General features: G+C 43.2%; 1 protein-coding gene across 1 annotated transcript; it reads right to left on the minus strand.

Moving 5' to 3' along the window:
* Window positions 1-600: 600 nt before the first annotated feature.
* Window positions 601-14528, minus strand: DNAJC14 (DnaJ heat shock protein family (Hsp40) member C14). Its single transcript, XM_060763905.2, has 6 exons — window positions 12767-14528; window positions 10391-10497; window positions 8465-8584; window positions 7307-7467; window positions 3080-3176; window positions 601-2031 (listed from the first exon to the last, which is right to left on the minus strand). The coding sequence occupies exons 1-6, from the start codon at window positions 14126-14128 to the stop codon at window positions 1791-1793; spliced, it is 2088 nt and encodes a 695-aa protein (XP_060619888.2). The 5' UTR covers window positions 14129-14528; the 3' UTR covers window positions 601-1790.
* Window positions 14529-14729: the final 201 nt, after the last annotated feature.

Genomic DNA, 14729 nt, shown 5'->3' on the forward strand with positions numbered 1-14729 from the left:
TCCCTCGAACTGTTGGAGAACTGGATTATAATTTGAAAAAAAGAATGAATTCCTATGCACACTGCACATATCTTATTTGTAATACAAAAAAAATCAACAATATAATAATTAAAATGAATAACAATTTTAATATAAACTTATTAGTATTTCAGTGGGAAATATGGGCCTGCTTTTGGCTGATGAGATAGGATTGTTGTTGTTGTTGTGTGCTTTCAAGTCATTTCAGACTTAGGCTGACCCTGAGCGAAGGCTGGGTAAATGACTTGGGTCATATCCAGCTCTCGGGCCTTAGTTTGAGGACCCCTGATCTAGATGATTGAATTGTAGATGTAGTCCTCCTCCAAATTCAATACATGTTTTCCATCTGATGTGCACACCATCACTGACACAATTGATACTGGTTGCTATTTGTCTCTTCATTTGAAAGTAGCTGGCTCTCAAAATTATTAAAAGCACCACCTCTCAGCCAAAGCCTTTAGTTTCCAACACAAATTAAATAACGAGTTACAATTAATTCACTCTTTTTAAAGGCCTTTTAAATGCTATGTCATGTAGTTGTGCCACGTAGAACAAGTAAGGACAAAAACAAAGGCAAGAGTCTCCAAGGCATTTATATGTATTTATAGAAAGGGGAAGACAGATGGTATTAAATATATGTATATACATACAAATATGAACTTTTAAAAAAGTAACCTTCAATAAAACGGGTTGGACAGTTAAGAAGTGAACTATCCATGTCAAATGTCAGGGCCGTATTCGCCAGCTTGGTTTTAACGGGTATGACTACAATCCTGAAACAGCAGAGACAAATAATATGCACTTGCCAGGATCAGGAAAGAGCAAAGCAAGCTCTTTAGACAAGAGCTTGGGTTTCTCTAAGAGTCACTTTGTATCCAGAGCCCGAAATGGCCAGTCGACTTTAAACTCGGGGTGGCGTAGAGCACCTCCTCTCAGTAGTTTTAGAATAGAACCACAGAACATTTGAGACTCAAAAGACTTTGAGGAGCAAAAAACCTGCTTGACGTAATCCTGAGTATCTGCACTACATTTGTGCAGCCCCTGTAATAACAACGAGGATGCATCTGCATCTCCTCCCAACTTTACTAAGTTTGGAGTTAGGCAATGAATTAATATTTCCCAACAAGGAGGCATGAAGAGGCCTTTCACCTCTTCTAATACAGTTGAGCCAAACACCCACATGAGGCAAGAATATGGTTGCTGACTTTCACAGCAACAAGAAGGAAGTCCTTTTCTGACATCTTCATCATTAGCACAGGCAAAACCAAAGTTATTTTAGGCCCAGCTTTTCTCCAAGTGAGCTCAAATGCTTCTGACAACAGGACAAGTGGAGTACAACAGAAATGCTTCCAGTCCAAGCATCTTTGTGGACAAAAGCTAAGTAACCAGCTACGAACATCATTGGCAGGCCTACCCCTGTTAAAGAGGGGAATGCCAGACAATTCTAGAAGCATCTGATTGATAAAGTCACCATACAGAAGACATCATGGCTTAATATGGTCTGTACCACCACCAGCCACCTCTTCATGACGATACTTCCAGGAAGCCATCCACTGGAGTTCTTTGGTATCATGAGATCCGTGTCAACAATCACAGCGGAATGGGGAATGTCATTTCCCAGTCTGTACTTACTGGATTATACATTAGCCCAGATTTCTGACACTTAACAATATACCTTTTTCCCTTTTGAAATAGCCCTTTTGCTATCTGACAAAAAGTTTAGGAGATTCTGGTGGGCCTGGGAGGTTTTGCTCCCCCCCTGAGTCTCGGCGTCAGCGCTGAAAAGGGCGCCGTACTTTTTTCCGCCGTTTCTGCTTTGAATCTCCCTTTTGCGAAGTACTATCCACTTTTGATGGTGGTGCAGGAGGCGTGGGCACACTCCCCGATGGCGGCGGCTGCTGGGGTGTGCTGAAAAAGTTTCCATTGGGCATCTGACCCTGGTTTCCTTGGAAGATGCGGTTGAAGAAGTCCTGCAGTTCTGCAGCCGATGCAGGGCTGCCCTCTGAAGAAGCTCTTTTGGTCAGGAGAGAAAGGAGAAGAAAAACAATCAGATCCAGGACTGATTACAATACAGGATATTTCACTTTAAAGAGGGAAGTGGAAGATAAGTTGCAAAGCTCTCAACTGTAGTAGAAAAATCTCATGTCCCATGGAATCAGAGTTTTTCATGCCATCACTTTGGGGTGATACTTCCAATACAAAGATGCTAAGCAGCTCTGGATCTTCTGGCTCCACTGGATATAGGACCTTGCTGCACTCTGATCCAGGTACTAAAAACACCTAAACTAAAGTTGGCCATTTAATCAAGAAACTGGAAAAGGAATTAAAACCTCTCCTATTCACAGAAATTAGAGGCCAGATATTCTGTCAATGAACCACAGATAAAGTATACATGTTATTCTCCTAAGACCTGTGTGAGGTAGGCCAGGCTGAGTGGGAATGACTAGGCCAAGATCACCCAGTGAATCTCATAGATCAATAGGGGGCGAAGTGGACCTTACAAGTCCCAGTTCAATGTCACACGTGTTCTCCAACTGCAATTGGCCACTAGAATCGGGCAGCTGCAACCTTCCTATTCTGAATTCTGAACAAGCAGAGAAAGATGCATCCAAGCTCACAGCTATTCATAGAATCCTGAACACTTATAGTGAGATTTACTAAATGCTTGGAATGAAACACTCTCTATGCGGTTGTAGAAAGACTGTTCTAATTGGACCACCACTCCAAGCCATTTTTTGGGTTAAGTGTGTGGATGCTTTTTTCACACATGTAAAATACATGGCAACCCAGGTTCCATGCAGAAGAGCTTGGATGTGCAGCTCCCGATACAATGGAAAAAGCAGAAGCTTCGACAGGAGGAATCAGGGGTCTCTATGAATTGGAACAAGACTCTCCATTCAGTTGACCTGATGCATATGATGTGCAAATAGGTATCATTTCCTGAACCTTGGTAGAGAGAACTTAAATACATTTCTGATCTTAGGTGGTGGTTATTCTGCTCAGACAATGAAGTCCAAAACCTCTGCAGGAGAATTAAGGTATGTAATGGATGAAGACTAACCTCTGGCGTCCTCCAGAGCCCCTTGCGCCAAAAGAGATGTGATATGGAACGCGATGTGTGTCTGGAGAAATCCCCACTCGCTGGCAGCCAGCCCACTCTGGAAAGTAAAAGAGGAACTTGAGAACGGGAGATTATGAGATGCAGCTGCCTTTCAAGAATTTGAACTCTTGTCCTGAATAACAACTGTTCTCTTCATGAGTGCTATGCTCATTCTCATGGCAGTCTTTTGGGGTTATAATTATCATCTCCCTTTAAATGAAATATAAGACAGGAAAGTTCTATACCACAAATGTGAAAGCATACTTGTTGTATCAGATCAAAGGTCCTATCTAACAAAGTCAGATCCCCACCTTTGGAGATCTGGCATATCCCCAAAGGTGAGGAAGCTCCCAAATGAGATTAACAACACCACAGCACTCGCCTACACACTTCCCAGCAGATGTTACTAAGAAGAAACACAACAACTATCTATGCATGCTAATGGGAGTAAAATACGGCCATCATGACTAATGGCTATAGATATAATCAATTAATGCATGTACTCAACATGTCAAGCCCAATAAGTTGATGTCCATCACTGTATCAAGTGACAATGAGCTATACATTCACCTATGCACTGTGTGAACAAATTCATCTATCATGAATCTTCCTTCACTCATATCTCTGTTACACAACCTTGGTTTTGAATAGTTTTATGAAATGAAAAAAATCTCCCTAAGAACCTTCTCAACATCAGGCATAATTTTGTTCACCTCTATAAGGTCTCCTCTAGCTTGCCTTTTTGTAACTTATGGCCCTGAATGCTCTAAGCTTTCCTCACAGAAGTTGTTCAAACCCTGAATAATTTTGCTTCCCCACCTTTTGCAGCAATGCAACATTAATTTAGAGGAGGAGTGACCAAAACTAATCCAACCACGCAGTACTTTGCATAATGACATTACACAAATTGGGAGTTATATTTTTAGATTATTTCCCTGATGATTCCCAACACAAAAGTTGCCTTTTTCAAAGCAACCCAGTGCCCGGTTGATCAAGCCAATGAATTACCATTTCTAGATTGCTTTCCGAGATCGCTTTCATTACAAGCCACAGCAGCATATGTCAGATCTTTTGCTCTAAGAGATAATTGTATTTACTGTTGATTATACTGAACTTCTCTTGCCATTTTAAAGACAGTTCCCTATTTAGAAATATCATTTGAGAGCCTTTTGCTATTTTCTTTACCCAACCTGATACATATAAACACTTTTAACCATCTTTAAAAATATTGCTCACCCCCAACATCTGATTATTTACAACCAAATTAAATGAATTAACCTCAATAGAGAGCTGTAGGAGATGATACTGTTAACACCTGACCATGAAAAAACCCATCATTTATTCATTCATTCATTCATAGTTTTTCTGTTCCCTTTTTTTTAAAAAAAAACGTTACTGATCCATAAAGGGGTATTTCCTTTAAGTCATAACTTCTATCTTCATCCATGGTTTGTAAGAAGAGGAAATATAGGTTCCAAGTAGTAATATTTTTACTTTCACCCTTTAACACAGAAGCCATTCAGTCTTTTTCAGCATGCCAAATGCTGGTGTAAAGAGAACATCGGTGTTTGCCACCTTTGACTCAGGAAACCTCATGGCACCACATGCTACCTCAGAGGGAGTTTAGGCTTCCATCTTAGGAATATACTGAGTGCCAAGAGTAAGCATATCTCCTACTAAACATTAAAGTGGCTGGCTAAAGTCCTTTGGGGGCACCATGCTAACTGTAACAAAACAGTTGCACAAGCAGTTTTATTTCTCCGGCAGCTGCATAAATGTGCAATCATTTTGCAAGCACACACAGCCCTCTTAATCACTTTGTGGATGGTGAGCAAAATAACGGTTGCACAATGGGTAAACTCAGAGCCTTGGTACCCAGGGTACACCTGTGTAGTACAGCGTATTTGTGCTAGTGCATATTTACACTATATAGTACTAAAATGGACAGATCCCATCTCTTTTATAGTCTCTTCAGCTGGGCTGAATCACTATCATGTCACTAGTCACCGAGAGAAGCAGAAACAAATGTGAGGTCTAATAGCATCTCAACATCATCCTAAGAATTGCACTGCTGAGCACAAAGAGCTGAAGTACAATAGTTTCCTTTTGCTATGTGCCTTGCAAGGTATTTTTATTAGGCCCTTGATCCTGAGATCTGCCTGGGGTGCTTGGGCAGAGGAGATGGAGCCACATCATGTGAGTGAATTCTCTTGGAAATGCAAGAATTGTTTATTGGAGCATTATTCAGAGGTTAAATCAGCTCTACAGACTTAATTGTGTAAACTAAGGAGTCCTTTTTAAAGATTGCCTCTGGCTGCATTCCAAAAATGGGGGGAAAGTGTGCAGTAGCAAAACAGATATAACTTGGGAAGGTAAATCAAAATGGCCACTAAGTACATCAAAGTTAGCAAAATGGGTACCATAAATAGTGCCCCCACAACTGAGTCTTGGTGATTTATGGCAAAATAAAGCCCCCAGTAGTGCAGCAGGTTAAACCACTGAGCTGCTGAATTTGCTGACCGAAAGGTTGGCGGTTTGAATCAGGGAGCAGGGTGAGCTCCCGCTGTTAATCCCAGTTTCTTCCAACCTAGCAGTTCAAAAATATATAAGTAGTGAGTAGATCAATAGGTACCGCTTCTGCGGGAAGGTAACAGCGCTCCATGCAGTCATGCTGGCCACATAGCCTTGGAGGTGTCTGTGTACAATGCCAACTTTTTGGCTTAGAAATGGAGATGAGTAGCATCACCACCCTCCCAGAATCGAACACAACTAGACTTAATGTCAAGGAGAAACCTTTACCTTTTACTAAAGCTACAAGAGCATTTTCATACTCTGTTCCTAGTTCATTTAAAATGGCCATAGCTACTGTTTCATAACCATCTTATAGATGTCACAAACATTGCTCCCTGCCCTTCTTACATTATCCAGAAAGCACCATGTCACATTGCTTTCTCTCATTCCACCATCTTCCCAATCTGCCCACTATATCCAGGTTCTCATTAAAATTACTCCAATAAACCCATCCTTGCTCAGAGGTTTCCAACTTTATTTATTTATTTATTTAGGGCTTTTATACAACCTCTGAAAAGGGACTCAGAACGGCTAACAAATCAGCACCCCATCGGCCTTCAACTCCCATCTGGGGGACTCATGGATTGAGAACCACTGGTTTAAGGATTTTTAAGTTCTGTTCTTCTAAATGTGTCTCACAGACTGTTTAAGGTGTATTCCTTAGGCCCCATCTACACTGCCATATAAAATCCAGATTATCTGCTTTGAACTGGATTATACTAGTCTACACTGTCATATAATCCAGTTCTAAGCAGATAATTTGGATTTTATATGGCAGTGTAGATGGGGCCTCAGAGCAGAAGTGCCAAATGTGTGGCTCTCCAGATGTTTGTGCCTCCAACTCCCAGAAGGCCTTGTTAATTTGTTTAATTACCAGGAAGTCTGGGAGCAGAAGTCCAAAACATCTGGAGGCCCACAAGTTTGACACCTTTGCCTTAGAGCAGTGGTTCTCAACCTGTGGGCCCCCAAGTGGTTTGGCCTTCAACTCCCATAAATCCTTACAGCTGGTAAACTGGCTGCGATTTCTGAGCATTGTAGGCCAAAACACCTGGGGACCCACAGGTTGAGAACCACTGCTTTAAACTGACTTTGCCATAAAATTGACCTGGCAACTTGAACTGAGGGGTAAGCTTACATTTTTTTTCTTTATAAGTAGGCTTTACCATTAGCTAGGTTTTATGAGACAAAACCAAAGTGGATTTTGTACATCTACAACAAACATCTAGGAACTTTGATCAGAATTCCCATTTCCATGTGTGCATTTCTGTGTGTGAATATATATATATATATATATATATATATATATATATATATATATATTCACACACAGAAATGCACACACACACATACATACACACACACGTTATATACACTATGTATTTAAAATAGCAAATCCTGTAAAAAAATATGGAGGCACCCAAATCTGCCATGAGATCAATCTATTTAACAGATCATTCAGCTAAACACAATAGAAGATGCGCCTGAAAACATTAACACCTACTCACTAAACAACAAGTAAACTGACTGATTGAAGAATGAGTTCTAAATTCTCACTGCATATTCAACACTTCACCTTCTGCCCCTGTCAGTCTGGATCCAGTAATGTGGTGCCATTACCTGTGATGTCATAAACCTTTCCATCCATCATGGCAAAGTACGTGATCTTCAGTCCCAGCATGCTGGATTCTGCCCAGAAGTCGCCTTCTTCAGCGGCATGAAGCTTGCTGCATTCAGCACAGTAGCGGGCATTCAATGGGTCCCGGTCCATCTCAAACCTCCTGCAGTAAAGAGAACCGAGTTGCATATGTCTGGAGTACTAGAATCTGGAATCTTAATTTCTACCCACACACACACCACCACCATTTACAAAGGGAATTCTAGACTATTCTTAAAAAAAAATGGGTCAGAGAGAAGAAATTAAAAAGTCAAACAAGATAGAGTTGTTGATAATTTAAGCTTGTTTTACAAAGGAAGTTTTGACAAGTATAACCATTAGTTGAGAAGGTGGCCGTCATTTGTATTTCCTATGTGTAGCAATATTTTAGTTGTAGCTTAGTGTGTCACATGTTGTATGGGAGATTGATCTATCGATCTATCAATCAATCTATCCATCCATCCATATTTTTGGAAGCTCTCCTTGAAAGTTATTTTATATATCAATACTTTATTAAGAGAAAAAATATATTACAAATATGAGTTCAGCTTGGCTGGTTTTATAGAATGTGGATGCTGTGAAATTAATGGGATAGAAAATAGCAAGTGATGGAAAACATGGAGATTGGGATGACACAGGAGCCTTGCATGAAACAGGAAGAGGTAGCTAAGGGACATCTTCAAACCACATCTCTCAAACCACTAGAAAAGCCACCCAGTTGCTCTCAAGTAACTTCTCTGGCCCAACTTTCTAAATCTTTCAACAGAATATAGAAGCGTTTTCTTAAATAATAAGGGGGAAAGCCCAATGATTAAGTTATGAATTTGGAACCACAACTAGATTCTACTGTTATATCACAAACTTGCAAAACACACATAAGGCCATGGCTATCAGACTTTGAAACCTGAACTACAAACACTTAAGCTTAGCCTTGCCCAAAAGATGTGCACCACAAGAGTTCAGGCTTGAGTGTAGCCTCTCTGCTGCAAAGCTCTGCAGAAACAAGGCCCAGCACACCTTTGGATTCTAGACCCTCAGGGAGACGGACAAGGCTATGTTATTATCACCCGAGTTGCCGTAATAGTGAACAAGGGATATCTAATGGCAGCTGGACAACTTACTTGTGCTTCCCCTGACATTTGTTACACATCATTGTGTTCATGGCTTCTTTCAGGTCATCCTGAAGTTTGGAAAGGAATTCATTCATTGACTTTGTCAGCTCTGTTTCTGCCATGCGCTTTCTGAAAGAGAAATAAAGAAAGCCATAAGCCAATGACAGTATTTTTTCCCTGACTTCTGGCATCAGTATACCATAGAGTTGTGTTGGAGGACTCAGAGGTTCCTAGGGAGACATCCTTTCTAGGATATTTGCCAGGTCCTCCAACCTCCGAGGGAAGCATACCACAGAATCACCTAGTCCAGTGTTTCCCAAACTGTTCTCCAGATATTTTGGACTTCACCTCCCAGATATCCTAGCCAGCTTACCTGCTGTTAGAAATTGTAGGAGCTGACGGTCAAAATATCTGGAGGAGCACAGTTTGAGAAACTCCGCTTTAGACAATCATCCACACCAGTTTCTCAAACTGTACTCCTCCAGATGTTTTGGACTTCTGCTCCCACAATTTCTAACAGTTGATAAGATGGCTGGGAATTATAGAAGCTGAAATCCAAAACTCCTGGAGGAACATAGTTTGAGAAACACTTGCCTAGAGGACCTAGGAAATTCCCAGAGAGAGCATTTTTCTCTTGGCACAGGTTAGTACAACTGTGGGTTTGGGTCCATGGTTACAAAGATCTTACTTCATTTCTGAGATGATGTAATTGTGTTATAGCAGAAAGGCAGCATATTAGATAAAGCACTCCACTCTTCTACGACACCTAATATCTGCATTTTTAATAAAACAATATTAGAGTTTTTTAAAAATTAAAAACTACAGACCTGGAGGCATTTTTTAGGTTACAGAAATGTTTTAACATGTTGGTCTTACTGATTAATCATTTAAACATTATAAACTCAAATCCTAAACATACTGTACTTACAAGGGATTAAGTCTCAAAAAGTCAATAGATCTCCCTAAATAAACAAGTTTTAAAGCCCTACTTTTTAATTTTGGAATTCATTTACAAGAGCTGAGAGTCATAATGATTATCCAGTCTCTGTCAGCAAGCCTTGCATTGTCTCTAAATCCTCCAGGCTCATCCCCTAGAAAGCTTTTAAGCCACAAACATTCTCTGAACCCTACTATCTCCTACACTCCTTTATTGCACTTTTCTTAATATCCTTGTTCAACTGCTAACTTGAGAAGACTTGTGTTTTCCCTTTCTTCTTCTAACATCTGGACAGATTCCTGTCCTACAACCCTTAAGAAAAGGGTGTAGCTGTAATGTGATTCTTTAGAGAACTGAATATGTTACGCCAGTATAGTACTGTATTTAATCCCAGCAACCATGACAATAGAAGCAGAAACTTTTTAAAAAGTAAAATCAGAGATGGGGAATGTGTGGCCCCACAGAGTTTGTTGGCTTTCACCTACCATCTTTCAGCACCAGTGATCCCAATTAAAGCTGATGGGAGTTGCTATCTAATACACCATCTGGAGAAACACACCTTCCCTGCCACTGTATGCAGTCACAAAATCTTTTTAAAAAATAAATATACTCCAATCATCCTTATCCAACTGTGATTACATGTGCTCCTGAGTGAATTAAATGAGCAAAACCAGGCCATGTGCTTCACAGAAACCCACAAAGGGGCCCCCAAAAGAGCATCATGTATGTCTGAATGTAAGGCATGTATTTGTTTGGGAGGAAAGGGCACAATTTTCTAAATATATATATGCTGTTCTCAAGGTTGGAAATATTACTAACTTTCATCACAATCGAAAGCTGATACTCATCATTTCATTTCTGAGGTACCCTTTTTTCTATGGATGTGGGGGTATGTAAAGAGATGGCCTTTACATACCCCCACCTCCATAGGTCTAAACATCATGCCCACTGCACAATTTTGAGATCTAAGACAATCAAATGAATTTCAAACAACTCACATTTCATATTCCTTCCTCCTCTCAGGGTTGCTGACAATATCCCATGCAGCCCGCAGTACCTTGAAGGCCTCCTCCGCCCGTGGATGCTTATTCTTGTCTGGATGAACCTATGGAACATTACACCCCAACCCCCAACTCTACAGGTCAGAAATATTCATATGATGGTAGGGTTAATAATATTTCCCATTAACATTTGAGGAATGCACATCACGTACATTTTCTCCACAACCCACCTCACTATCTTGTGATGCTAGTCAGCCTCATCGTTCCCATATCACAGGACTAAGGTATAGTAACAATGGTTTACATGAAGCATGTATAGGTATATACAGACGGTCAAAGGGCTGTTTTTAATTCCTCCTGAAATTACATAGGCTAGGCTGCCACCATTTTTAGAAACCAGAAGAGATGTTCTTGGAACCAGAAGTCACTTCCAATCATATTATAGCACGGCAGCTGTAATGGACTAGATGAGAGCAAACAAACTGAAACATAATACAGACAAGCAAGAATTGCTCCTAGTTAGCTGAAAGACAGATTTGAGAGGATTCAGCCTGTGTTAGATGGGGTTACACTCCCCTGAAGACAGAGGCTTGTAATTTGGGTGTAGTTCTGGATTCTGCCCAGAGCCTGGAGGCCCAGATTTCACTGGTGAACAGGAATGTATTTGCACAATAAAAACTAGTGCACCAACTTCACCCATTCCTGGAAATGTCAGATTTAGCCATGGTAACTCATGCCTTGGTTACATTCCATATAGATTACTATAATATACCCTATGTAGGACTGTCCTTGAAAAGTGGTCAGAAACTTCAGTTGGCCCAAAGAGCAACAGTCAGAAAACTAAATGTGGGTGTCTACAAGGAATGCACAACTTCCCTGTTGAAACAGCTCCACTGCTGTCTGTTTCCAAGCACAATTCAACCTGCTGTCAATGACCTATAAAACCCTATACAGCTTGCATCCAGGCTGTTTTAGAGCCTGTTCAAGCTCTAAGATCATCTGGAGAGACCCTTCTCTGTGTCACTCCACTTTCTCAAGCTACTTTGGTAAGCTACTTTGGGAACAGCTGCTAGATGGCTGTTCTCAGACTTTGCTCCCTAGAGAAGCCATGATGGTTCTGTCCTTGCTTTCCTTCCACTGGCAAATTAAAACATTTTCACTTCATCAGACTTCTAGGAACTGAAAGGGCTTTCAATGCTGTTCCATTTTTATGGTCCGTTTACAGTTTTTATAAGCTACTTCAATGTACTTCACTGTATAATTCAGTTGTTCTTAAAATACTTTTTACATTTATACTTTTATTGATACATTTTTAATCTGTATTGTTTGCAAACACACTGTCTCGTTATTAGGAAGAAAGGTGGGACAATAAAAACTATTTTTTTCAAGTGATTTCTTGCTTTTTCATGGTAGGATAGTGTTCAGGAATAAAGGCTGGAAGAACAAGGTGGTCTCCTTCCCCCTTAATAGACTGCCTCCTGCCAAAAGCAATCCAAAATGCAAAATGGGAGCTGTTTTAGTCAATGGTAAAGATTCGCATAATCCAGTTAAAGAAGGGTTTCAACCTGATGGGACTGCACTAAATTTGTCCTAAAGTTGTTTTTTGCCTCCTCCCCACCTCATGAAGAACAGAAAATAATTTGTCATCCAGCACACCTTGAAGGCTCAGGTCAAAATTATGCGCCTCTAGAAATGAACTGAAAAGGCATGAAGCCAATACAGGTTTGACTAGGTTCTGCAGCAGGCAAGAATATAAACTAACAAAGCAATTGGTCATCATAATGGCTTGGACAACCCAGCCACCCCATTAGTGATAATGTTAGCCTGATCAAATGAAGTATTAGGAAAACACGTTCCAGCCCCGCCCCACACCTCTCGCAGGCACATATAAACATATTGTGGCTTGGGTGGTCAATAATGCATGAAAGAATGGGACCCAATCTATAAAGGAAGCATTGGTGAAGGATCTGGCTAAACAGTATAATCTAGACTCCCTCCTCTACACAAACCACAACGAAGGGCAGATTATGTCAGCCACATGCAGAGCTTCCTACCCTGCAGAATCTAGGGCAGTACGAGGAACTGTGGCCCTCCAAATGTTGTTAAAATTCAAGTCCCAACGGTCCCTACCAGAATAGCCAATAGTGAAAAATATTGGGAACTGCAGCTTGGCAACATCTAGAGGGCAACACAGTTCCACCCTGATCGACAGTGAGACTATAAATAGCTCTGTAAATTCATGTAGGCAGCCCATTGAATTCTTGAATCACAGGCATTTTCTAGAAAGAAATGTGAAAGCATCTCTCTCTGAAGGCAAGACTTTCCCTCAAAATGATACCCTTCATTCTCTCCCAGTTCAACAGGAATGCTCACCAGTACTGCCAAATGCCGATAGGCTTTCTTCAGCTCTGCCTCTGATGCTGTTGCCTCCAAGCCCAATACCTGGAAAGGATTAAGCTCTTCCTCGGGGATATGTGCCATCGCCAGCAAGCGTGCCACCTCTTCGCCAGGCTGGTAGGGCCCAGATCCGCCAGGAGAGCCGTTGTAAGCAGTGTCCCCTTCCTGAGTGGTCCTTAACCTTTGGGGCATCCAAAAGAGTGTGTGCCATTTAAGCAGCACGCCTGCCACCCACTTGCAAGTCCTGCTATCTTTGACATGGGTCCAAATTAGGGACAGGTCGACAGCAGAGAGAAGCCAGGCTCCATAGCTGCTGTGGGACAGTCTACCCAAGAGGCTGACCAGGGCTGATTTGGAGACCCGCCAACAGAGTCTTAGGCTTCCCAGAAGAAGCATGAGCACCAGGAAGAGTATAGCACAGAGCATCTTAAGCAGGCGGTAACTCAGGGTCACCCACAAGCCCAGTTGCCGGGTCAATTTCCGGCCACTCAGCCCAGCTTGCTGGATCCAAGTCCGCACGCTGCTTCTCATACCATCAAGGTCCTTGAAGGAGCAGCAAGAGTACAGGAGCTTTCCAGTGGCCTCCACACCTTCACCGCACCGGTGAGTGACCTGCACTATGAGGCTGATAAAGAGCTTGAAGCAGGACACACAGAATGTAGCCACTCTCTCCAGGTGTTTCAGCAGCTCGGCTCGGACTTGGTGACGCCCACCATCACACCTCTTCCGCATCGGCCGGTGTTTGCCCCCTGAAGACAACACAAAACGCCCTTCTCCTTTGATGGCAGGGCGGTGCCTTTGCTGCCGGGGAGCCTTCCTTCCAACAGAGGCCCGGGTACCATTCGGGAAGTCCTCCTTGGCCTTTGCTGCGGAGCCATCCTCAGCATCTTCCTCTTCTTCTTCTTCCTGGAGTTGCCTGGCTGTGTCCTTCCCCCTGGCAACACCTGAACACCAATACTGGCAGGTGAAGTCACAGAAATTGGTCTCGGGGTAAGTCGCAGAGAGATCGGAGGCATCTCCCTGGCAATGGCAAGAGCTGGATTCGGGGCCAGGGCTGCCATAGTTGGCAAAGTGCAAGCCACCGTTGTCTCCTTGGTCGCAGTTTCCGTTCCAGACCATTTCAGTCTCCTCCTCGGCCGAAAGGTCAGCGCTTTCAGCAACTTCTTCCAAAACAGGGCTGAGGGGAACTTGGTCCTTTGGGGAGGACCTGCCCTGAGTGAAGGCCCTGCTTCCTCCTTCCTGCTCCACCCCAGACGGGCTGCCATTGCCCAGAAGAGTCCTGTCCACGCCTGGCTTGTTTCCAGGCAGCCCTCCACTCCCAGCTCGGAGGGGATCCATATTCACGAGGCCCCAGGCGCGCTCCGGCTTCGAGGAGGAGGAGGAGAAGGCTTAAGTGACGGCCATGGTCCTCCCTGGCAAGGCAACGGAAGAGAGGGAGAAGTCGGCGCTTTCTTCGGAACCCACCAAGCCCGCCTCCCCGCACTGTGGCGACGAGGGCCCCCCTTGGCCTGCTCTGAGGCTGGAGGGGGCCGAGAGGCCGCCCCGGTTGAGGAGAAAGGAGGGTCAGGCCTCGGTGGCGCGGGGCAGAGGCACTCCGAGCAGAGCGGATGGGGCGCGCGCCCGCCTCTCGCTTACTCACCTGGCCCGGTTGCCCTGGCAACTAGAGGGGGCGCTGCCGCCGCCGCCGCTGGCCTCCCCCCACTTCCGCCCTGAGCCTCCACTTCCGCCTTCCGCCCGCCGCCGTGTAACGGTTCTCCCCGCCTTCCGCATCCGGGTCAGCTTGCAAGGCCCTTCCATGTCTTTCCTCCTCGTCTCCTCCCCGTTTCTCTCAGGAGCCGAAATAGGGCCAGGGCCAAGCATGGGCCTCGTCTGTTCTGTGGACTCTGTGCAGTTAAGCACTACTTTAACTGCCATGGCGGAACTAATGCATCTACAACAG

The sequence above is a fragment of the Anolis sagrei genome, chromosome 2, assembly GCF_037176765.1.
Source record: "Anolis sagrei isolate rAnoSag1 chromosome 2, rAnoSag1.mat, whole genome shotgun sequence".
Taxonomy (NCBI): domain Eukaryota; kingdom Metazoa; phylum Chordata; class Lepidosauria; order Squamata; family Dactyloidae; genus Anolis; species Anolis sagrei.